Here is a 26,079-nt window from a genome sequence, read left to right as displayed (position 1 = left end):
ATTTCCATCAGCAGCAAAACAAGATCAAATTGATTTCAATTGGGGATCTGTAATCCCCAGAGAGAGAGAGAGAGAGAGACTGGCTGATTCTACTTTCAGGGAAATACTGGAGGGTGATGCATAAATAAACAGCATTTATACAAAAACATAACAATCTTAAGAATCTGGAGCTACTGTTAGGTGATGGAGTTCAGGGAGGATGAATTAAAGGCTAGAGGAAATAATGGCATTTTTTTATTTAAAAACCAATATTTATTTAATGTAAATATGCAATATAAATTAAATGCACTGTGAAACACTAGTTTTACTAACCAAAAAACAACAGTAGAGTGTAACTTACAGCAGATTTCTTGCAAACTGTATAATGCTCTTATTGTTTTTTTAGATAGCATGTTTTCAAGATAACTTTCACATTATTTCATTACATGGATGCATAGTAAAGATCATAATACACCTAAACTGTCAAGGCTTTTTTTTTTTTTTTTATGGATTTGATAATACATTAGCACTACCAATATGCAGCTTACATCATGTTTAGTACTAGTCCTTGGTCTAGTTCAAAATTCATTCCACACATTTAAAAACAAAATAATTTCAATATATACACATTAAAAGCATATTTACAAGTGCAGTATGTAAGTTTTGACATGCAGAGCAGTGTGACACTAATGCAATACACAACATTCACAATGTTCCAAGCTCCAGTTTAGATTCAAATCCGGATCCTGGAAAGCTTTCATTTTATGCTTCCATATCTACAGTAAAAGTTGCCTCCAATACTAACAGAAATATTTCTGAAATGGGAAAACAAAGTATTTTGCCATCACCAGCACAAAATCATTTCAAACAATTTATTTATTTTAAATATCAATATAAAGTAAGACACAATAATTAGGTGCAAAGTCCAAACACACTTCAACAAGGCAGCAGGGAAGTGTTAAGGAGAGCTGGAGATGGTCTGTAAACTAGGAATGGGTTTTGTTTTTCTGCCCAGGCTCACATGCAGAGGCAATCCTGTATCCTTGATGTATGGAAAGCAGGTTTCAAACAAGCAAACCATGGCTTATTTTAACCCTGTATATGAAGAGAAAAAAAAGTGAGATTAATTCAGGTACAGTTACAGTACAAAAGATACTTTACATGAAACAGATAGTAGCCTCCATGGATGTTGAATTAGGCATTCCATTAGTTTGAACTGGGGTTGTAGCTGGACCCACTAAGTAGACCGATGCCAAGCAGGTGGAAGTTAATTGAACTGCATAGACCGACACATTCCAGAGTTGAGGAGTATTTTTGTTAATTGGCGACAACCCACAAAAAAAACTATAGTAATGATGTTTCCCTGAAGAAGCTTGAGTAGGACTTTCCTCGCACAGGTCATAAAAACAAAGACAATAGCGTAGAGCGGTGGTGTCCAAACTCAAGCCCTGGGCCAGACTTAAGCTCTCAGCTGAGCTGTGTTGCCTTTGGTCAGTAACTTCAATTGGCAGCCAGTCCACAACCTCTGTCATACCGTGTAATGTGGATTCAGATGATACTCGCCATCAGATCGGTATTGGTCCTTGCTGACACAAGGGAAAAGGTTTGGACATCGCTGGCTTACACAAACACTGGCCACACTTGCACTGGTTTATCATATGAATTTAAAACAATACAAATGGTTTGGTTTTTGTGAAGTTGAGTGAATATATTTTTTTTTTTTTTTGTGATACCTTAAAAGAAAACACCCACACTAAAAAAAAAGTTCAGTATAATACAACAAGCAGTTATATTTATTGTTGTCTCAAATTTCTGAACTGCTGCTTGGCCAGTTGTTGGGAAATTACTGTAAACATTTACAGTATGTGTGTCAAGACGTTGTAGGAACTGAGCATAATATTGAATTGGAGGAAGACAAAATAAATCCCAGACTTCAATATGTATGGAGATAAAGTACAAGTTTTGACATTAATTTATTTAACCACAAAATTCACCAAAAACAAAACAAAAGCAGCTGCAGACAGGGTTGTGGTTAAAATTGATTTATCATGGAGCATCTTTAACATGTGACAGCTGTAAGGTACATTACCCGCATCTACAATGGACCATTTTTAGCAAACTGCCGATTGGCTGTGCTAAAATTATAACACTACCATGTTGATAGTTTGACAAGTATGGCTTCCCTTGCTGCTGGCTTGCCCCAGTTCAAGCCCGTTGGTAAGTTTACAGGATGTGTTTGAAAGTTGTGCACTGTAAACTGCAGATAAAAGAATTTGCCATCAAGTCCGCTATAACCAAGGCTGTATTTTTTCATGGTTAGCGTAGATTTCCATAAAATAATACCCATTGCATTGTAGTTATCCATGAAAATTCCTATTTCTGAAAGTGTGTAAATATACATATTTAGCAAAATGTTTGTTTTACTGCCACATGTAGGAACCTGGCAACCAGTTTAGTCTGCTTCTGGTAAAACACAATGTATACATACATACATACCAGCTGCATCACCAATTGGAAATATTTCTGCTAGACTGACTGTATAGTACAAGAGTACAATTTACATGTCTGGGGTCATTAAATTTATGTATTTATTGTTTTTAAATTATAATTGACTGATGAAGAAAACAATGTTATTAAATACAGCCCTGGCTACAACTCATTAGTGCCCGTATTGAGGAGCTGATCTCTATTCTATTCACCACCCTCCTTAACTTTATAGAGATACACTCAAGACGACTGCATCAATAATCTTATCAAAACTAAGCTCCAACAAAATACGGAAGGGAGAACCTAATTCAACATCCAGGCAGTGTATGAATACATGTGAGTACAGGAGTTCAACACCACCACTGCAAACACTTCTGGAAATAGTGAATACCCGAGGTCCACACCCTAATAAAATAACCACCCTACAGAGCAGCATATTTGTTTCAAGTAGACAAGGGTTCTTCATTGAAATAGCAGGAAAATGGTCTCATTTGCAAAGGAGTCAATAGAAAACTGTTTTATTTATCATTTCCATGTGATTGTTTCATTAAACGTTCCATATAATTAAATGCAGAATCTTAAAATGTCCCAACAGTTTCATATAGAAGCTTGGGTGCTTCATACTCAACTTGCAGAAAAACAGAATCAAGGACAAGACAAGATCACATTCCATTTTTCTGATTTGGCAATAACCAAGTCAGTCAGATATGGTGGGTTTCAGATACGATTAACATCCAGTTTTCCTTGGATAACTGCTCAGATTTTAATGGTTTCAATGAAAAACCAGTCAGACAAACACACTGTTCTAAAAGGAAGCGCTTAAGTTGGTGGAGTAAATAAAAAAAAAAAAAAACACAAGTAGCCACACTTGCACAGAATGAGCAGACATCATGCCAGCTGTACTTTTTAAAATGGTTCAATCACACAGTGGTTTAGTAGATTTTTTTTGTGATCCCCATTAAAATGTCAGGTTTATATTTGTGTAATTACCTTAACATGTATTATTTTGTTCAAAATAAACTTACAGAAGCATAGCAATTCCAATTGAATGACTTTCAAAGTTATTGTTTGAATCCATTATGAATTCTTGTATATTTTTGAAAGTTACAGTGCAATAACTATTTTTTTACACAATTTGAGGGCACAGGTTTGAGGCTAATATTTAAGTGTTATTCTAGATTTTTATCCAAATTGCAATCTGAGGATCATTGTATTAGTATTAAATCCACACACACAAAGAAGCAAACAAACAAACAAACGTCAAATGGGAGGAAATGTAACACAGGCACTAAAGCACTTAAGGCCTTGGAACAACAACTAACCTGAAATGTACTTTGCTCCAATTAACATAAACATGCTAGCCAGTATATAAAAACCCAGTGGCAGACTACTGAAGATACTAGTTTCACCTGCAGCCATCCAGCACAGGGGTCCGATTCAAGCAGAACAAGGAAGAGAACAAAATATATCAAATAAGTATTGTATTAAAATCAGTGTTCCATTAAACAAAACAGAGCATTCACCCAATACATTAATTCAGTAAATATTACCTTGATCGAATGCTAATGACTAGGCCGATCTTAAATGCTTGGTCATAATTGCCATGGATTTACGGTTTGTTAGAAATGGAGTAAAAAAATTAATAAAAATCATTTGGCAAAAGGAGAAACAGCCACTGGAATAGTTACATGATTCCAAGCAAACAGGAAAATATTAAAAATAAATAAAAAATGAGCATACATTTGAGTATGGCTCTTTTATAACCAATACTGAGAAAAACACTGAACAGCACTGTATATAAACTATAAGAATTACCAAATGCATATAACCTGTACACGCAAGGATAGATTTATAAATTAAGACTACATACACAAAAAGGGGGGAGGATTGCTACATCCGTCTTTGCTAGTATTTATAGAACTAAAGAAAATGCGGTAGCAAATGCCTGCAATACCATTTTATTTATTTATTTTTTGCTTAATACTACAGTACCAATGCATATTGTAAAATACACTTACATTAATCAAATTTTGAAGTTAAAAATTGAGTTACTCACCATTGCCATTTAAAGGCTCTGTGGTCTCCCAGTTCATAGACTTTGCTACAGCTTTCTTCCACCGGGCGTATCGAAATTCACTCTCTGAAAACCAAGCAGAAGTGTTAAAGTGAACCTGGATTTTTACTGCATGTTTATCATATGAATGCCATATTTGCTTTAAGGTTTTCAAAACTAAAGCTCTGTTAACACTGCTAACAGCAACTGTCATGATTGACAATGTACAGCAATGACCAAATGTTTTGCATCATGCTGTCGAATTAACAAATTTTGCTTCGCAAGTCAAATGAAATCTGCTGAACAATGTTACATTAACATATGGAATTACATACAGCTTTGTAGTTTTTTCCCATAAATTTAATGAAAAACTGAGAAGTTAAAAAAACTGAAATCCCTTTAGCAGTTTGTCAGTGTGAATTTACTGAAAACGCTGTCACCTGGTTATGTCCCATTACACTGGATTTCAGATATAGCTAGAAAATGTAATGTGGTACATGCTAACTCCCACTCCCACAAAACGCACATCTTTGTGGACCAACCAATGTGAATGTCCTCACTTGCTGATTCAGAATGAAACAAGGCCTCCTGCATACAGCTTTCATCCTACATAGCATGTATGTGTGAATAGGACAACTACACAAACATTTAGATTCAGCTGCACTGGGCCCAGATATCCCCATTCAAGTGAATTGGGTGGACCCTTGCCTTCTGGGTTAATCTGTGGCTCAAATCTCTCGCAGGTCACTGCGGTGAGGTCTTCAGGCTCCAGACTCCACACCCGGACCCCTTCAGCAGCTCCTGCTGCCATAGCTGCACCGAGGGCTGTGGTCTCTGGCATGGATGGCTTCACTACAACAGATAATACTGCATTCAGATGAACTGCAGCTGGACATCAATATGGCATACATTTTACAGTCATTGTTAAAAGAACTGCGAAACAATGCAAGGTAGGAGCTATGCAGGTTAAGTGCACAGGATACCAAGTAGATCGCTGCATTACCAATTGCTATATTAGCAAAGTTCAATCGACTGAAAGTTACTGTGTCTTCAACACTGATAAGATTGTGACCTCACCGATCCAATTGTAGCAATCAATTGTCACATGTATCCACAAATTCTTAATTAAAAACAAATCATTAAAAAAAAAAAAAAAAAAACTCCCATCACCACCAACCTTGGCAGAACATACCAAGACCTCACCACTTATTCTGGCACCTTATGGGGAAAAATTATAAAATTTTCAATGCCCTCATTTAATATGTCTGCAGTATTTTGTCTATTTCTAGTTATGCTGTCAGGTCACAAGACCAACTGTTCCTTACCAACTGGGATGCAGAGGATATCTGCCTGCAGCTGCATCAGCAGCTTATTGTTTGTCATTCCTCCGTCTACCTGCAGCTGCTTTAGAGGAATCCCACTGTCCTTGTTCATAGCATCCAAAATCTGCAACAGAACATCACACGTTACCCTTCTCAAAATGCAAGACCAGCAGAACATCACATGTTGCCCTCCTCAAAATTCAAGACCATAAAAGTTAGTGTTTGGTCAATATTAGGAGTTATATTCAAGGTTGTTTTTTTTTTTTTTTTTTGGATAGTTCTGACTTAAATTACAATTAAGCAAAGTAACCACTTAGGCCCAAGTGTAAGGGCAAATGTTTTGGTTTTGTCTCAATAACTTATGTATCTTTTGGTGAAAAGGTAGCATGGTCCTTTATTTTCAGTTTCTATAAACAAAATATATACTTAACTTTTACTGAAAATCACAAGTTATTCTTTAGCTACACTGTAAGTTGCACTACAGGTTAACTTCACACAAACACTGAGTGTTAGCATTCATAGAAAATAGAAGTAGATGAGCTGCTTTTTCCATCCATCCACCCCATTGTATTACCCCCAATATTTACCAGTAAATCAATTGTGAAATTGACAGTAAGAGCCGACAGGCTATGGTATTTCTATTTCTTTTTTTCTTTTTTTAGGCGGATGTGGGTAAACCCAGAGGATTATCAGCAGTTACAGGAACAATGTGAGCTGGTGGTTGATATGTAGCAGCAGAATGGGGGCTATAATGTATCCAGTATTGATCTGCAAGTTTAAAAAGTGACTAGCTAACAATTAAAAAATGCTAGTGTTGGTATAACCAGATGTCTGCGACACTATACTGCAAGAAGCTTTGACACTGCTCAGTTGTCTAGGAGCTACATACTAACAGTGAATGTAGACTCAGCAGGGATTAGGAAAGCAGGATAAATCAATGTAATACCAGGAGAAACAATATGTACCACAGGAGTGATGTCAGAACGCAGTGAGAATAATACTGTAGACAAGAGGTAAACAGCTCCAGTTCTGGAATGCAGTTCCATTCCAGTTTTATTAGGTATATGGAAATGATTATGTGCTTTAGGATCTGATCAGAGGGTTATTGGTTTAAAAGGATGAATCTGACATGGCTGGAATAAAGACCTGGACTAGAAATTGCCTTCCCCATTATAGAAAACTACTGTGGACCAGACTGAGGACAGTTTCATGGGAATCCAAGTAAACATTTACTTAGAACCATAAACTTATGACCGGTAAGTTGAGGACTAACATAGTTTTGTTCCCTAAAAAGCACCAGCCCAGATAGCTTTACACCAATATTTTTCAGCAATTAAGAAAATGTACAAAACAGTCCTCACCTCTCGCGTCTGAAAGCAGACTGCCTCTAAAGCAGCAAATGCAATGTGACTTCTATTAGTAAACTGAGTAAGGCCACAGATGATGCTGTCGGGGGGGGAAAAAAAAAAAAAAAAAAAAAAAAAAAATTTCAGCCATTAAATACAGACAAGCTAGATAATTGCTAAACAAATTACTTCCTCTGTAAATGCATGGATGTTAAGGGCAAAAAGATACAATAAAAAAGGGATAATTCCTACAAATATGGGTGGCAAGTTATAACCAATGGCAGCTATTGTTTCTTCTACACGTCACCATGTTTACATTCAAAATGGACAGTTGACCATCAGCAAAATAACTGAAAAGTTCATTGTACAGCAGAATGCATTCATTGCAAGAATTTTACAGACTACATTGATCAAACGGAGCCTGCAGGTGCAACGCATTTGCTTATGATCAACCATATTGCACACACAGGTGGTGCTAGTTGTCAAGATGTTCAGTGTAATGCGTTTCGCTTCTGGCATCAGTGGTGCCAATATATTGTACATCAGGTTATCTAGTAATGACAGTTCCACACCACAGCAGCACCTCCACCAACTGCATGGCCAGCATGCCATCCTGCCATAATGTGTGTCCCAGATGCCAAAGCAGGTCCTGTTATAGATCCAGTAGGGTGTCATCAAGTCTGCACTGTACAATACCAGCCCTCCATGCACAATAACAAAGACATGAAAAGGTAAACACTCACAGACTTACCCTCTAGCACTGGGTTCCCAATATGGTGCATATAGACCAGAGAATGCAGGGACAAAATAGCAGCCATAGGAAGTGCCCACCGAAGCTGCTAGTTTCTCTGGAACATGGAGAAGAAAAAAAAAAAAAAAGGCAAATGGAGACATAAAATTGTGCAAAAAGATATACTGCCACCGATCAAGTTTTTTTGAAGGCTTCTACATTTTCTGCTCTGTCATATCATTTAGCTCAATAAATCTGGTGTCAGTCAGTACCATGAAATAAAGTAGACTGTGGGACCCTTGAACTTTTTCAAATTTCAACACCATTGAGCTATTCATACAACCACATTCAATTTCCAAATTTCTCTTAACTCATCTGTGCGTTGACCCAAAAATGAATATCAAGTCAGAACAATATAACAAAGGTCTGCACTCATAGGAAAAACTAATTCATTATTTATTCATTTCACAGCTTCACTGTTTGAAGAACAAACAGATTAAAGTTCTAATCCACAAAGAAAAAAATCAAACATGTATCAGCCAAAAAGCCTTCAGTGTACATGCACAGCTTCAATACCTCGATTAAAATACACAGAGTTTAACAGGTAATTACAATTAAGTGTTAGTTCATAGGCACACAACACAAATTACCGATTTATCTGCCACATCTGGTAAATCAGATTATATTTCATCAGTTTTCGCTTAAATACTAAAACGGTTCAGTGTAATTTACATACGAAATGAAACATTCCTCAACCGAGTTACAGACACAAATGAATTATCCAGCATTGATCTGTCAAACGCCCCGTAAACCAAAGTTATAGATTCACTAATAAACCAATTTCGTAACCCATTATTTGAATTATTAAAATCAAGTTTAAATTAAAGCTGTCATTCTTAAGAAATTAGGTAGTTCATAAAAAAGGTACCAAATCTAATTAATTTAATCCATAGGGTACCAAAATATTTAAATAAAAATCCAAAACTATCCTCTGTAATAATGTATTATTAAAAGATTACCACCCCTCCCACTTGACTTTTTCTATTCCAACACACCTTAAAGTATCAATGTCATGGTTTTCTTACAAAAAATGTTTTGCAACTGGAGATGTTACATCTAGCCAAATAGAGCTTCTATGTTCATCATTGAGCTAAAAATGTAACACCGTACGGGCGGGCCCCTCCTACATAATGATATGTATTTCCGTGGGGGAGAATGCGAAAATCTTAACACTCACCAACTTCTTCTGGAGACTGAATTATTCCTAGATTGTCTTTCAGCCAGCATACAACAGCTCCTGCTATAGCCACAGATCCCTAGGAAAACAGATTAATTCAATATCAGAATGAAAAAAAAAACATTAGTTTATTGTTCACTATCATCTGAACAGGCAAGCAATTTGTTTGTTACCAAGAATTGTCATGTAGATTGACAGAGGAGAGCAGTGCTGCACAAACAGTCTATTCAAATTGAGCTGTCCACAGAAATCAGGTGAGGGCCATTGGTATTGATTGGACAAATGTACCATTCCAAGTGAAGAAATAGTTGCTTAGATTTGTGAGGATTGCTGCTTATTACTCTGGAGAACAGCAATCAACACAAATCCCAGCAGCCAGTTTTGTTTTTGATCTTAAATGATAAATGAGTCGAATCAACACCAATGACCCTCAGCTGTGTAACTGGTTCATGCAGCTCTAATGGAGAACACAAAGAAAGGAATTAAAGACATACCTCTAATGCATAACAGGCAGACTTGTCTCTCCCAAGCTTGTATGCAACAGTTGTCAGAAGTCCATGCTCAGACATCACAGGCTAAAAGAAGAATTGGTTTTCATTGAAAGATACACTGAATGAGAAAGTGATGTTTCCCAACAAGGTGACGAGGGTTTCATGGGCACTACACTGCTTGAGCTCAGCATTCGAGTGCTTAGGAAACATTATAACACACAGCAATATCTTCTACAGTCTTAGTTTGAGACTTAAGTTAAGACAACATAATAATAAAAAAAAAAACAACAATGAATGCAATATTGTTCATATGCTTACCTTCTGGCCAGTATTATAAAGCAAAAAGCAACCAGTTCCATACCTGAAACAAATAAACACACACATGCATTTATAATGTATTACTTTAAAATTACCGACGCCCTTGAATAAGCACTGCAGCTGTTTTTAGCAATTAAATAAATGCTGCGGTGTTAATTCAAAGTAATATGTGTGTATATATATATATATATATATATATATATATATATATATATATATATATATATATATATATATATATATATATATATATACATATACACACACACACACACCCACACACAGGCTTGCAAAAGTATTCAGACCCCTGACCAATTCTCTCATATTACCGAATTACAAATGATAAATTTTAATTTCATTCGGTTCAATTTTTTTTAAACACTGAAACTCAGTGTTATTGTAAGGTGACATTGGTTTTATGTTGGGAAATATTTTTAAGAAAAATAAAAAACTGAAATATCTTGCTTGCATAAGTATTCAACCCCTGTACTGTGGAAGCTCCCAGTATGCACTAACGAGGACCCAATTACCTTACCATTGGCCTCCACCTGTGAACCATTAAAGTTGCTGTCACATTTTCTGGATAAAAACCCCACTGTTGAAGGATCATTGGTAAGGCTGTGAATTTGAAGGAAAATGAAGACCAAAGAGCATTTTACAGAAGTTAGAGATAAAGTAATACAAATGCACAGATTAGGGAAAGGGTACAAAATAATATCCAAGTGTTTGGATATCCCAGTGAGCACAGTTGGATCAATAATCAGGAAGTGGAAGCTGCATCACACCACCCAGGCACTGCCAAGAAAAGGGCGTCCCTCAAAACTCAGCGCTCAAACAAGGAGACTTGTGAGAGAAGCCACAGAGAGGCCAACAATCACTTTGAAGGAGCTACAGAGTTCAGTGGCTGGGAGTGGAGTAATGGTGCACCAGTCAACCATATCAAGAGCTCTGCATAACACTGGCCTGTATGGGAGGGTGGCAAGAAAGAAGCCGTTGTGGTGGTGGCAGTATCATGCTGTGGGGATGCTTTTCATCAGCAGGGACTGGGCATCTTGTTACAACTGAAGGAAGAATGGATGGAGCAAAATACAGGAAAATACTGCAAGAAAATCTGCTTCAGTCCGCTAAAAAACTGAAGCTTGGGAGGAAATTCACCTTTCAGCAGGACAATGATACCAAGCACAAGGCCAAAGCAACATTGGAGTGGCTCAAGAACAAAAAGGTGTATGTCCTACAGTGGTCCAGCCAAAGTCCTGATCTCAATCCCACTGATAATCGGTGGCACTATTTGAAAATTGCGGTCCACAAGCGTCATCCAACCAACCTGAACAACCTGGAGCAAATCTGCCAAGAAGAATGGGCCAAAATCACTCTGACACTGTGTGCAAAGCTGGTACATACTTACCCCAAAAGACTTAAAGCTCTTATTGCAGTGAAAGGTGGCTCTACCAACTAGTAATGTGTGGGGGTTGAATACTTATGCAAGCAAGGTATTTCAGTTTTTTATTTCTTAAAATATTTCTCCAACATAAAACCAATGTCACCTTACAATAATTGATTTTGAGTTTAAGTGTTTAAAAATAAAATATCAAACAGAACGAAATTTCAATGTACCATTTGTAATTCAGTAATATGAGAGAATTGGTCAGAGGTTTGAATACTTTTGCAAGCCACTGTATGTATGTATGTATGTATGTATGTATATATACACACACACACATACATACATACATACATACATACATACATACACACACACACACACGTGAATACCTCCAAGGGTATTTCATGTTCAAAACGGAAGATCTGGCCAACCACATTTTGTCACTCTGGAACATGAAGAGCGAGCCACGGATAAAATTAGGAATCATCTCTTTTGTGACATTACCCTTGGTCTCTTGGCATAGCTAGAAACACATTTTTGTAATTTTGGAGCAACCCCAAGCATTTACTAATTTTATCAAGTCACCAGACAGCTTTGCTCTGATGTTGCATCTAAAGCATTCACAGCAGAAGGAAGCCTTGCTGGTGGTAGCACCAAATCATGGGAAACAAGATTGACAGACTACTACAGCATAGCACTAACAGGTGTATATGGATGCCATTTGTCTTGTATTATTATATTTTCACAAGGCTGAACACCACCTCTTGACAGATTCATATTTTAGTCAGAAGTCGTGGTACGAGACACTGACTTTATAATCATTTTAATGCGGATGATAGATTTGAAAATGAGAAGTTCACACATAATACTAAAATTTGGAGGTAATGCAAATGAGGATTTTTGCAGTGTGATTCAAATGATCCATGTACTTCTAGGCTACTGGATTAGAAGATGACAAAATGTAGTTTAGTGCATACAAATGTAAGTTTCTAAAACTGGTTGCAAAAAGGCAAGACAGGGACTGTGTTAAATGGAACAATTAAATACACAGTGTACTGATCAGGAAAGGGATATGGGGTTTATTATTATGGGAAAAGCATTAAACCATCATCCTAATGCATGGCTACAGGCCTCACCTACTGTACTGTGGACAGATTGGGTTACTGTTAACATTGGAAGGATATATATGCCCTTGGGTGGGTAGAGCCCATGGCAATCAACATGAAACTTGGTCTCAAGGACCTAAAATATGAGGAAAGGTTAGGGAAGACAAGTTTTTATACTGGAAAAGAAAGGCGACTTTAAAAGCATCCCTAACCAGACTCTCTAGGCTTTTGTGATTAAATAATTGTATTAAAGCCACATTAAATGCTGCATAGCACATGCATTTGAATTTTCAAGTTAATACTTTTTTGGTATATGATGACATGGAAAGAAACCTGGGGAGGTTTATGTCACATAGAAAATTGACTAAAAATGAAAAAAAAAAAGAATACATCTTTTCTACATGAAATAAACTTAACCCTGAAAAACATATTACACAGAATGTAATAAACATGTGGAATAGGTTAATAATGAATGCAACTGGAACAATTATTGTATTCCAGAGAGAACTGGATTGGTTTACTTGAGAAAGGCGTATGAGAGGAAAGCAGGAAATGGGAAACAGGCAAGTCATGTCCAAGTTGTAAATTAGAAGCAATTAATCTTACGTATTTTTTGCTTGTCCATCTTTAAAGCACATCTGCCCAACTAAAGCTGCAGACTGGTCACCCAAACACTGCAATACAAGAGTACACCTCTTTAATCTTCAGACTTTACTACAAGAGTGTAACAAATATCAATTTTGTAATATCAATTTTATAACATTGCAGGAGTACCATGAAAACAAGTTGGAAAAATTGGAAAAGTGTCATCAATTTCAGCAGGTCTGTACTGAAGATATAGCCTTAATAATTGGTCCAAACACAAAGAGCTTGTGCTAAGGTATTAGATAAAGTAGGTATTTATATATTGGTGGCCTATATTTCCTGTGGATAACAGTACGCCATAAAAATTATTTCACATTAATTCAAACATAAATGACATGTATTCAATGTCTAGTACTTATATTGGAACAGTTAATGTTACCTTAGCAAAAGCAGTCCAAGATTAATAGTATAATGGTCTGTAGCCGCTAGTATATTAAATTTTAAATCCAGATTTATTTCTGCTGTGTCTATGCATTGTGAAACAGCTAGGTGCACTATTACATGCTTGGTGAGTAATCCGTGCTTACCCCAGAAATAGGAACGCCAGTGAGAGAACCAGATTTCTGTTAAATTAAAAAAACTAAATACATGATCTGTATATAAGCATGGATGCCAGAAGCAATACATTTCAAACACATTACATTTAAAAAAAAAAAAAAAAAAAAAAAAAAAAAAAACACTCGACTGATAAATATTATCAATACTTAAGGATGTACACTTCTAGTTTACACTTTCTATGCAATGAACATGTGTAACGTCTCTTACACATTACATGTTAACTGACACTTGTCCAAGACTTGATAAATCTATGGAATTAGTACTTAAATACCACTACACTATGCATCAAAGCAATCATGTTAAGATCAGTAGTTACAGTACAGTTTTTAAAATGTTCCTAACTAAACAAAATAATGTAGACAATATTCAGGTTGTTTCAATGGGTAGGCGCACACACTGAAAAGCACATTTAAGATACACATGGGACATGTTTCAAAGAAATCCACATTGGGCCTTAAATTTCTATGAATTTTTCCATTTTAGAGCACCTTTAATAGAAGCCAAAAAGCACACCAAAGTGCCCATGATAAAGTTTAAGGGGTTGATCTAAAATGGCTTTCAGGGGTGCTGTGATACAGTGCACCTATAACCACCGAATTCTTTATATCACTTTTAAACCAAAATGTGCCGTGTCAGTACAGAAAGCTTCAAGAAAAAAAAAAAAAAAAAAAAAACATTTTGAAGCACTATAAAAAAATTGCTTTGGAGAAAAAAAAAAAAAACCCACACATTAGCATCAGCAACTATTTGTTCTGAAGATCTTTTTGCTCTTGTCAAGCATTTTTCAGGATATCTGCATTATGACCACTGGAGTAAATCTGACTAAAGCATAGACAGTGATTAGGTACCAAGAACAACAATATCTTTGTTATTGTTCTACTGCAAACTCAAGATTTAAATCAATTGGAAGCCTTTCATTTTAGACTTTCTGGCCAAACTTCAAACCTTTAACAGCTGCTGTACAAAGTGCAAGAGGCTGCAAACATAAAAATGTGTTAAGCAAGCACAAAGCAAGAACCACCTCCCCACCCATTGTGCTTAAGAGTCAAAGGGCATTGTGTATTTTTTTTTTTATGCTGACGAAAGGTTACAGCCAACGAGCTCACCCTGCCAGAAGCTCCTGCCTTTTACATTAAGGGTCTCTTGCCATGAAACATGCAGACAATGAGAAAACAGTTGCAGCACATTTCCAATTATTGTAATACAAAACTTGTATTCAGAATCATTTTGTAAATCGCTTTTTTTTTTTTAATGTCTCTATCTAATATATATATACACACACACACACACACACACACACACACACACGTATAATATGAAATATTTCATTAAACTACTCATGACTTTCAATTGGATAGTACCAGATTACATAAAAATAATCAAAATAAAGTCCTTTAAACTTCATTAATAATTTGTGTAAAATTGATTAATCTCTGAACACAGTAACTTATCAAGCAGATCCTTTTTGTAGACAATTGGAAATGTTCTGTTTATTGTTTTGTCACAGGTGAGGGCAAGTCACAAGTGGAACAGCCCGAATAAAAAAAAAAAAAAACACTACTCACCATACTAGAACATATTTTCTATAAGAGTCAGCAGAAATAATAATAAAAACATTTTAAAAAAGTTTAAGAGGACTGCTGGCATAACTCCCCGACTGAAAGCAAAATGGCTAGGCAAACATACAACCCCTCAAACAGTAGTAACAAATAAAATAGTACGTACAGTACTTCCAGAATTAAGCGCATCCAATTTGTCACAAATTACTACGAAATGTAAAGAAAGCAGTGTTTTGGACAATTCACTTGTACAAGGTTTGCAAAAATTGTTAATCTTCATCACTAGTATATTTATAAAAAAAAAAAAAAAAAAAAAAGAGGAGACACTTCAGAATCCTACTTATTGCCAGCGAACTGCTTTATCTAGAACAGTAATTCATAAAACTTATTTGCATGTTGACGGCATAAACGTTTTGGGTCAAGGTCCCTTTCCAAGAGTAGTTAAGATCACAATAGATAAGCATTGTAGCCTCAACTCATTTTATTATAGAAATAACGTGCTCTGATGCAGGGGTGGACAGATTAGATCTAACCCAAGGAACACTGAAGTGGGTGTGTGCAGAACTGAATGTTAAAGACACTGCAAGTTATCGGAGGCTTGCAATGGGATGCCATTTCAAGGTAACAAAATCCTTTATATACTGTAACTGAATGGAAGTGGGGAGCAATTCAGCATTTTTAAACTCCCTTTACAAAAAGAACATATACATTAATGCTATGTAAAGAATATACAATTGTGGGGTGAAAAAAAAAAACACACTTACAATTAGGCCATATATTTCAGAGGAACTTCTCACTTTTGGAAGAATTTCCATTGGAATGTCAAAAAATCTATTTTGGAAAAAAAAAATATTTTTTTTTATTCAGGAGGGGTACAATAAAATGACATTTTATAAACATAACCTAAAATCTGAGAGGAGTATGAGAAATACTGAATAAATGTGGGAAAATCAAACATGATGTACTAGAAAAAATATATATATACAGGCAGCACAGTAATGCAAAGTAATGTTTGTAGTGAGCTCACGTACTGGTCCTGCAGCTGCAATGTGAGCTAAAGAGCATAATACATTAAAAATGTACTTTTGAATATTCAAATATATTTGAGTACATTTTTCAAATTTAAGATTAAATAACAGCTTGTTTAAAAAGCACAAATCAACTGCAAAATAGCTTTACATATGTATGAAAGTGTGGCGTTAAATATGTTTAAGATACAATGAACGGAAATGTACATGACCTTATATATTGATACAATACATTAAGGAATTAGTGTCAAGCACTTACTGGCAAAGTTCAGGATCCCAGTCTAACGTGTGAACATTGAACAGCATCGTCCTGCTTGCATTGGTCACGTCTGTGCAGTGAACGCCACCATTCTTGGCACCCGTTAAGCTCTATTGGCATTACAGAAATGGTATGATCAGGCCCAACGAAAACAAATTGCCCATGAATTCTAAAACACATTTCACAATCCTTAACTTATTTTTTAAATACAGCACTGTTTGCTTTACTGTGTCCTACTTTGGCATTAATCTCAGTCTGGCATCGTCTTGGAGGCAATAAGGGCTGGGATTGGTCACATACTCTGTTTCTTTATACCAGTTTAGCCACATTTACAGAAGGCAATAACTTTGTTCAAACAACTGCAAGTTTGCAAGGGAGTGCAACATTTATACCCTCCTTTTTACAGGATCATTTAAGCTTGGGAAACGTTACACATTACATAAATGCAGCAAGAAATTTAGATTTTATGATTTACTGTTTAAGTCAGAAAGATGTCAACTCTTAGAGATACTAAATGTTCTTACCCAAATAAGCCAGGAGTCAATAGTACCAAACATAGCACGACCGCTGTGAACTGCACTCCTGACTTCATCCACATTGTCCATGAGCCATCGAAGCTTCACAGCACTGAAGTAGGTACTGATGGGGAGGCCGGTCTTGTGCTATTAATAGAGGGGGAGAGTGAAAGATGGGGATGAAACGCACAGACAAAAACAGCAGTAAGCATGCATCAAAATAGTAATTTACAAATGAGGTGCTGGGTGTGAATAGATTGTTTCCACAACTCCAGATCCAGTACCAGTTAACAATTATGTTACATATCACTATAAAATTAGATGCTGAAATACATATTTTTACACGAACAGTTATAAAAGGATTGAAACACACAGTACTTCTTTGTAGTCAATTGATATTTTCACGATTCGATAATTCAAGTTTCAGCTTTTTTGACAATGAACTATGAAGTGCTTTATTATACTGTATAAGGCAGGGGTCTCCGACCCTGGTCCTGGAGAGCTGCTGGTTTTCATTTCAGCCAATAGGTTACTTAATTGAACCAATTATTGGCTTAATTAGTCAAGATTAACAGGTGTTTCAGACCTTTAGCCACGTTATAAAACCTGCTGGAGAGGGGTTCTCCAGGAACAGGGTTGGAGACCCCTGGTATAAGGGCACTTCAGTTTAATATTTCATTATTTTTACTGTGTAAATCAGAAAACAATACAAGAGGAACCACTGTATATTACTCTAGTGTTTAAGTTAAAACATTAGAACCTCATGTTGCTGCAATATCTTGTTTTGCTGAGGTTTTAACACAGACACCCTGGATCAAGTGCTATGAGAATGAGCTACAGTTCCTATGTATTCATATACTGCAATTGCAGTGTCACTCACTTTCAGGTGGTTCTTGTTTTTCCCCGGTGTTCTGTTTATTAGCCGCTCTACTGTGGATTGAGTTCTCAGGTCCAGCCAAACTGAAAGGGAATGAACAAACATCATTTTAAATATATATTGAATCAATACAACAATGGATATTTACATACTTGTGTGCTCTTAATAAAAATGTCACCATTAAAAATAAATATGGTACCGTATAGTACCGTATGTGAATTCACAATGGATTTTATTAATGTAATCATTCATGAAAATGTACCAGATATTTATTTATTTTTAAACAGGGTTACAGATAAAAGGCGGCTTCACCTTTCTTTTGGACTTTGCTGTTTAAATATATGAAATGTTTCGGCATGGGACATTTTTAGTTAATCAGGTCTTGGTCTACACATTAGGCATTATTAACTTAGAGTAAACAAGAAGACTGGCCAAACCCTAATCTGAACTATTAGCATGTTGTACTGAAACCCGGTATTTGGATATTGCTCTTTGGTTTACAAACACAGCCTCCTCATAAAACAAAGCACTTCTAGTCCAAGCGGGTTCATTTACTGTCAACTGTACATAATTTAAAGACAACAGCTTTGTTATTCTTTCAATAGTTCCTGCTTCTTGGTCCTTTGTTTGACATTTGATCACAGAAAGGTTAACCTAGACAGCAATGGCTAAACTATGCATATAAAAAGGTTAATGTTTTCCCCCCGTCACTGAAACACGTGGACAGGGTTATATATTGTAAGGAACAGTTGATTCCAGGGTGAACAAAATAATCCCATTAACTTCAGGAATCTCCGGGGGCAGTCCACTCCTGGGTTAAATATACAATTTAGCAGTTTGCAATACAATATTTAACACTTTAATTTGGCAAGGGTACTGGAATGATTCATTGTATTCTACCTTATGAAAATCTTTTTAGCATACAAATGTTCCACTAGAGACAAACTGAACTAGCAAGAACGAGGTACGTTTATACCAGGAGGCAGAGATTTAGGAGTCAGCACTGAATAGAGATCATTCACAATGTATTGCTGTAAGATGGAAATCATGGACTCAATGCTTAAAATACCAAAAGGACCTCCTTTTTTCAAATGGTTTAGTAAACTTGAACTTTTTTTTTTTAGGTCAGAAAAGATTGTTGCATCACAAACAGCCATTTGAAAGTCCTGTCTCAAATTATTGAATGCCTTGTTGCGACTGTATTACTGCTCTTAGTAATGAAATGTACCAATGCATTTGATTTTACACAAATCTAATTCTTTAGCTACAATTATTCAAGGTTGCAGGACTTTATTTGGAATATGTCCAAAGACTTCTCAATCAGGCCATGGCTAGCGCTTCAACAACCTGCACAACCTCCTTGCAGAGATTTTGTTGTGTCAAATGGGGACTTGTTCTGCGAGTATTCTGGATGTTAATGCATGTATGGGAAGTGTATTGCCATGTTTCAACAGCCCACGGCTAGCTGCTGAAATTGTGGTGCGTCAAAGGTCACTGGGGGGGATTGTATTGTGTTTTAAACGAAACCGACGTTAAGAAATGCATTTAACCATAGGCTCATCACCAATAAAAAATATTTTCTGATTAAGGCGAGCACAGCCAAATATTCAGGTTTTGTCATTGAGTTTATCATGAATTTAAGAAAAAATTTAATAAATGCAAAATTAGACTGTGCCGAAGCAGGATGAACATTGGTCAATGTAACAGTTCTCCGCTTTCAGTGAATACAATAAAGCTTAAAAAAGACAAATAACGAAAATGTCATATGCGTGCTTTACCTATAGAAATGAAAATCAGCCACAATGGTAGCGATTTCCCAGACGGTGATGATGCATTTCCTTTGTAGGTAGTCTGGCTACATAGATTATGAGATGCAAAACCTGACTAGACAGCTGTGCTCATCCTCTTGGGCGAGCCGTGGAAAAACTCTGTTTTGTTGCCTTGGGCAGCCGTATCCAGGAGCGCCAGGCAGTGTTAATTATATAGACCAAGTGGAGCACAGGTCTGGGCTGGTTCACAAAGAACAGTACACCTGTGGAAGATTTAAAAGAAGCCAGAAAGCCACTCTTGAATGACAAGTAAAAACACTATTGTGAAGATTTCATGGAGCTTTTCACAAAGAGACTAAATTAGGCTGATTTTCGTTTCTTTATTGATATGCTGGCTTACTCCACATGCCAAATCTGCATTTAAGGATTCATGGCTATTGTTTGAATAGCCCTTACTTGTTAGCCATTTATTTACCATACTATCGGAGTACATAAGATTGTCCAACCACAGTCTTAAAACACTGAAATCGTAAGCTAGAGAAAAGACACTAAAAGGCAACAAAAAGCCAAACACTTATCTGCATCCAGATAACTGTTAAACTGTGATGGTCAGTCAATGCAATAAAGTAATAAAAGGTTAATTATTTCCTCTCACTGAAGGGCTAGTAAAGCAATAATGGGATCCTACAACAAATGTACATGAACCTTTTATACTTCATTGTAATAGTCCAAGTGTGTATCTTCAATTAAAAGGTTTGTGCAACACTGTATTAGACCATTTCTGGAGCAATGCAAAACCTATGTTCCAAATAACTTCAGATATTAAATCATGCCATTTTGTTATTATAACAACCACGGTTTCTTAATGCATGTGCATGTATGCATGTATAAGAATCCTTAACAAGGTTGACATAGTTACTACAGTGCACTTACATTTGTATGAAGCAAGCACTATTAAGAGATACATTACACACTTCTTAAACCCAAATCCAAAAGTGGTTTTGCCATTAACTGAAGAATAGATAATTAAGTTGAAGAAAAACAAGACTTGTTTACTGGTATACCTTTGAATGGAGTTCTTTTTCCTACTGTAGATATTTATAGAGGTCTGCAGTGTTGAAAGAAACCATGTGTTGGTTTATAGGTAATTACAGTGCTCCCTCGCTATAACGCAGGTCTTGGGGGACACACAGTATAGGCGTTATAACTGAAGAGCGTTATAAACAGGGAAGGTGGGGAGGGGGGGGGTGCCGCAGGACACAACACCACACATCTGACAAAGATACAAAATAAAATAACGCCATCTCTATAATGCACATACAGTGAAGAAAAAATGTAGCTTTCCATGAATTAACCATGCATAAAGTACCATGTACAAAAATATAAAAAATAAATGATAACATTCCAAGAATCAGTTTAACAGTTTTTAAACTATAAATAACCTGGCTAAACGGTGGTCGGGAGTTAAGTTCGAAGCAACAGACAAGCAAACCAAGTGCGAGAAGGAGAGCGGGTTGGGAGAGGAGAAGAGGGAATGGGCTCGTCCCAGGTTCAGCTGCCGGAGCGGGGCTGAAGCATCTCGTCTCCCAGAGAAAGTCGCAGCTCCTCTCGCAGCAAAAAAGTAAATACATTAGCAAAGATAACCACATAATAGGCCTAATATTTATTTAGTTATAAAATGAATGCTGATTAAGATGTCTGTGTTATAAAGTGCCAGTGCAGCTTTTCTTCAGTTCAGATACTGTATCAAAAGGGAGAGACAGAAACGGAAGTTAGACTGAGAAGTTGTTTTGTACTTATTGTAGAAATATTCCATGAAAATCACTAGCATAAGGAATTGGGGGACCTGCCGTAGAAGTGTTATATCCCAGGCCCATTAGAACAGAGAGACATAGCGAGGGAGAACTGTACATTTATATTAAAGCAACAAACATTCGACCGTTCAATGCAAGTATACTGTAGTTGCTACATCAACGGGCATTCTTTCTTCAAAAACTGCCACTGCATATTTACAATAAATAGAAGCTGCTTACCAATAGCATTATAGAGAGGTTCTCCGGTTATCTTGTCCCACACAACTGTTGTTTCTCTTTGATTGCTGACTCCAATTGCTTGAAATAAGAAAAACAGCGATTACTCGTCTTTCCACCCCTAAAACTTGTTTATGTACAATGAATGTGGGCAAGTATTTTCTTTAAGTTATAAAACTAGAACAAGTACAATAAGAGACTGTAATATGAAGCTATTTAAAATAGAAATACCTTTGATGTTGGATATGTCAATGCCAAGCTGGGCGAGTTTCTCACACGTCCTTTCCATACACTCATACACAGATTGCAAGATCTGCATGGGGTCCTGCTCCACCCATCTAAATGATTAATGGAAGAGATCAGTTAGTCACATACAAACCAAGCCTTCATTTTTATGGTTTGCTTTTTAAATATCAGGTTATTTTTAGCCTTATACTCTTTATTGCTGGTTTAAGTCTTTCAAGGGTGTGCCTTCAGAAACCATACAACTACTGAAACTTGGAAAGATAGTGAAGAGAAACATGAACCCACAGTCACTAGAAGGCTTAATGAAGGCATTACCCAAAACATTTGTCTGATTGACTTACCCTTCTTTGGGAAATTTCTGTTTGATCTCCACTTGATGGTGACTCAATAATTCTGCTGTTTTTGCATTAAAAACCTTAGAAGTAAAAGAGAAGTACAAGACAACTTACTAGTATCTGGAAGGAAGTAGTTTGTTTTTCCATCCTTCCCTATTGAATCCACAGTTCCCATGCCTCCCAAGGTTAGTTATTATAAAATTAGATATTATGTTGCTATATTATTATTTAATTTGAACAGTATTACTATTTAATTGAATATTTGAGCTATAGTTCACCAACGTCGGTTCAGCTATATCATATAATCAACATATAATAATAATATATATATATTATATATATATATATATATATATATATATATATATATATATATATATATATATATATATATATATATATATATATATATATATATAATATATATATATATATATATATATATTATATATATATATATATATATATATATATATATATATATATATAATACTCTATAACACACACACATATATATATATTATATATATATATATATACATATATATATATATATATATATATATATATATATACATATACACACACACACGTAACCAAATAATTACATCCACTACCTACTTTATTTATGTACCTTCTGTGGCAGAGATAGAATGATTCTTGGTGTTAGATCTCCCTCCCTACCTGTGAGGGCACTGTGTAAAGGCAACAGAGTACCCTGGACTAAACGGCATGAGTTTATTCCCAGGGTTAGGTGAAAGTCGGACATCTAGAAAGGGGGCGGAGCTACGGTACACAATCAATGACTTGGACGGGAAACTGTGTGGCATCCGCGGATTGGAGGAGCGGATGCACTCGTTAAACAAGGGGTCATGAGTGAGGGTTAAAAAGGGGACGTAGTAAAGTGATCTGTTCCTTTATAAATGGTTAGAACAGACCTAAAGGAGACCTGTATTGTGAACCGTGAGTGTTTTGTTTGTTATGGCATGTAAACAAACTTTAAAATGTGCAGTTTCTCTTGCTGCACAAAGTTGGAAATTGTTTGAGCTCTTGGGGAGGGGGAGGGTAGGTACCTGATATCAGTCACAAGTCACCAAGCAATTTGTCAGTTAGTTTATTAATTTTAAGTTAACCCCAAGTAACGCCCATTATTTTTGCCTCTGCCACTGTGATAGCCTGAAACACAGTTAATGTCATAGTGCATAGCAATTTACGCTTTTTAACTGAGTTTTGCTTTAGTTTTATTAACATTAGTTTCTGTTACTTGAACACACACTTGCCTATTGTTTTGCTTTTACTTAAGTTAATTTCATATGTTGATACATGTGCATCATGACAAGTAATACATATGTATTTATTTATAGATTCATACTGTGTCTACTAACTAACTCCATCTTAGAGAACACTTCTGCTATAAGAACACTTCGCTTGCTTCCCGAGGGGTGTTCTCTTAGCGAGAGAGTACTGTACTAATCTATGCTGGTTCATCACCATCGTCACATGGCACTACTACTTTATCTTGTTTCTGTGTGTGTGGAGGGGGGGGGCTTATTTTATGATGCTTTCATATCCCAAGAGCCATAACAATTCAGAAGAGTCAAGGTTAAGCCATTTAAAACAGATTAACTACAGGCATACTGTAGATAAAGAAACTAAGTCTGTCTAACAGCATGTAATCTTGCTGCAATACACTCAGGACACAGATCATACCATAAACATTAATAAAAACTGGGGAAAAAACCGTGCCAAGGTTTATATCAGACTCCATCCTTCCTACAGTATATTTATGATGGTGCATTAGTATAAAATGGTACGTCACTATATTTTAACTTAGTATTCTTTCAGGTATTATAAGAGTTGCGAAAAATTCTCTCAGCTGCCTGTGGGTCTCCAGCCAAAGTCAGCAACTTAGCAAGTGCACGATTTGAAGCATACCCCCAACATTTAAAAACAAAAAGGTCGGCAATTACCCACAAACTCACACCTGTTTGATCACTGTTTAATGATACACTTTTATTGAAAGGTTCATTTTGCATCTTTACACATTCAATCAATGAACTTTGACATCACGTGGCCAACAAGTGTGGTCGTTTGGACTTGAATATATCAGCAAGTTATCTATTAAGATTCTAACTGTGTGTGTGTTTTTTTTTTTTTTTTTTTTGGGGGGGGGGGGGGGGGGGGGGGGGGGGGGTTCAGGGTCAAAGAAAACCTGGAATGTCTTGCATGCTTAAATCCAGAACATTCAAACTTGACATTGAGGGAAGCAAAAAGGGTGTTTCTGTTGAATGCAAGTAAACTGAAATTAAAACTAAAAAGAGAAAGGGACCACTTTAAGGGGGTTTTCCTTCCTCGATTTAAAACATCCCCACTTAGATCACACAAAACCAAGCCAGCAGACCACCACCACTGGCTGTGGGCACCGATGACTGTTAATTTGACCCTGAAATGTAACTGTTCAGTGTTGGAGGGCCTACTGTCCAATGAAGGAGTAGTAATAAAAGTCATTTAAATTACCGTGCCTACAATGCATGGTGTTCCTCTACTTATTAGAAGGTTAACAAATTCTCAAACAAAAGTCAACCTTGGCATTCTCCTTGAATATATATATACCTAATTATAAAAACAAATCTCATTCAAAATAAATTGGCCGTTTAAATATAGCTGTGACAAGCCTGTTTTTTACAGTCAATGTAGGATTTCTGGGAGTGTGTATATGGTGGAGAACATAAGGTTTATCGCATGCTATGTACACTAACACTACAGTTCTATTTATTTTCTCTATACACCCACTTATTGTCCTGTTTACCAATAGTATTGCTCTATTTAAATATTTACTCCTACTCTGTAATGTTTACAGTGGTTTCATGATTGGTTTTATTTTTGTTTAGAAAAACTGAATAGACAACCTGGGGACTGGAAACGAGACGCCTATTACACCATTACGGACTTTACAGTGAGTCAGTGACATTTCAGGGCTTTCAACCTATTAACTGCTAGTAACTTATCGTGTGTAGTAACTCTGTGACATTACAGATGTAGAGACGGTAAATGCAACCTGACATCTCATGTCAGGCAGTAGCTGGGTAGGTGCGGTTCACTTCACCAAACCAAACCAAACGTAATAACCAGGATTTAAACTAGTAGTCAACGATACAAGTAAGCACGTTACGTACTAATTCTTAATGCATAAATTGACGTGATATGCGCTTACAGTAAACTACACCAAGAATAGTATAATCTGAAAGACAAATCGAAGGGCAGATGGCATAAATCACGATGTACAGTTGTTACACTGAAATACAATTCTATGAACGACTCACCAAAAATCTAGTAGAGCTTGTCCCCTGGTCAATGGCTCCCACCAACGGCCCCAGCATTATTCTATCAGATGCTGCCATTCTCCAGTGATACTATAGACAAGTCCTGGTGATACCCTGGGAATACAGAGGTGTTTCGGCTTTATATACTCCAGCGACTGCCTTCCATACTGACGCGGTAATCCTGCCATACCGGCGGAAACCGGTAACCATGCACGCCTCCATCGCAGTGACGCGACAAAGAATCCGGGTGAAGGGAGTGCTCGGAGGCGCTGTCCGTCGCTCCACCAATCACAAGAAAAAGAGTTCAATGTCAAACAGTGAACGGACCCTACCCATCTCGGCCACGCCTCTACCCAATATATCATAAGCATGTGCTTATTTTAACCAAGCAGTGCGTGGACATTGGGATCTCTCTTTTTCAAAAAGTTGTCTCCAGTGTACGATTTCCACATTTGTAGTATTAAAGCAAAAACACACGGATT

General features: G+C 36.5%; 1 protein-coding gene across 3 annotated transcripts; it reads right to left on the bottom strand.

Annotated features, from left to right (window-relative positions):
• Nucleotides 1-235: 235 nt before the first annotated feature.
• Nucleotides 236-25,834, bottom strand: LOC121320565 (glycerol kinase-like). 3 transcript variants are annotated; one of them, XM_041258994.1, is made up of 21 exons: nt 25,598-25,834; nt 22,281-22,354; nt 21,925-22,031; nt 21,697-21,774; nt 17,898-17,977; nt 17,027-17,164; nt 16,503-16,612; nt 15,980-16,046; nt 15,222-15,239; nt 13,626-13,661; nt 13,060-13,127; nt 9,964-10,006; nt 9,649-9,729; nt 9,155-9,233; nt 7,939-8,035; nt 7,203-7,287; nt 5,845-5,965; nt 5,228-5,371; nt 4,523-4,606; nt 3,789-3,875; nt 236-1,074 (listed from the first exon to the last, which is right to left on the bottom strand). In XM_041258994.1, the coding sequence occupies exons 1-21, from the start codon at nt 25,673-25,675 to the stop codon at nt 1,064-1,066; spliced, it is 1,686 nt and encodes a 561-aa protein (XP_041114928.1). In that variant the 5' UTR covers nt 25,676-25,834; the 3' UTR covers nt 236-1,063. The 3 variants fall into 3 exon arrangements, with proteins under 3 accessions (XP_041114928.1, XP_041114930.1, XP_041114929.1); XM_041258996.1 differs by lacking the exon at nt 3,789-3,875; XM_041258995.1 differs by lacking the exon at nt 15,222-15,239 and having other exon boundaries at nt 237-1,074.
• Nucleotides 25,835-26,079: the final 245 nt, after the last annotated feature.

The sequence above is a fragment of the Polyodon spathula genome, chromosome 9 (assembly GCF_017654505.1).
Source record: "Polyodon spathula isolate WHYD16114869_AA chromosome 9, ASM1765450v1, whole genome shotgun sequence".
Lineage (NCBI taxonomy): Eukaryota > Metazoa > Chordata > Actinopteri > Acipenseriformes > Polyodontidae > Polyodon > Polyodon spathula.
This window is presented reverse-complemented; position numbering and strand designations above follow the sequence as displayed.

Coding starts and splice junctions, on each gene's coding strand:
- LOC121320565 (XM_041258994.1), bottom strand. CDS start 25,675: ATGGCAGCATCTGATAGAATAATGCTGGGGCCGTTGGTGGGAGCCATT. Junction 13,128..13,625: donor CTGGCGTTCCTATTTCTGGG/GTAAGCACGGAT, acceptor CTTGTATTGCAG/TGTTTGGGTGACCAGTCTGC. Junction 5,372..5,844: donor TATCCTCTGCATCCCAGTTG/GTAAGGAACAGT, acceptor TATCTGTTGTAG/TGAAGCCATCCATGCCAGAG.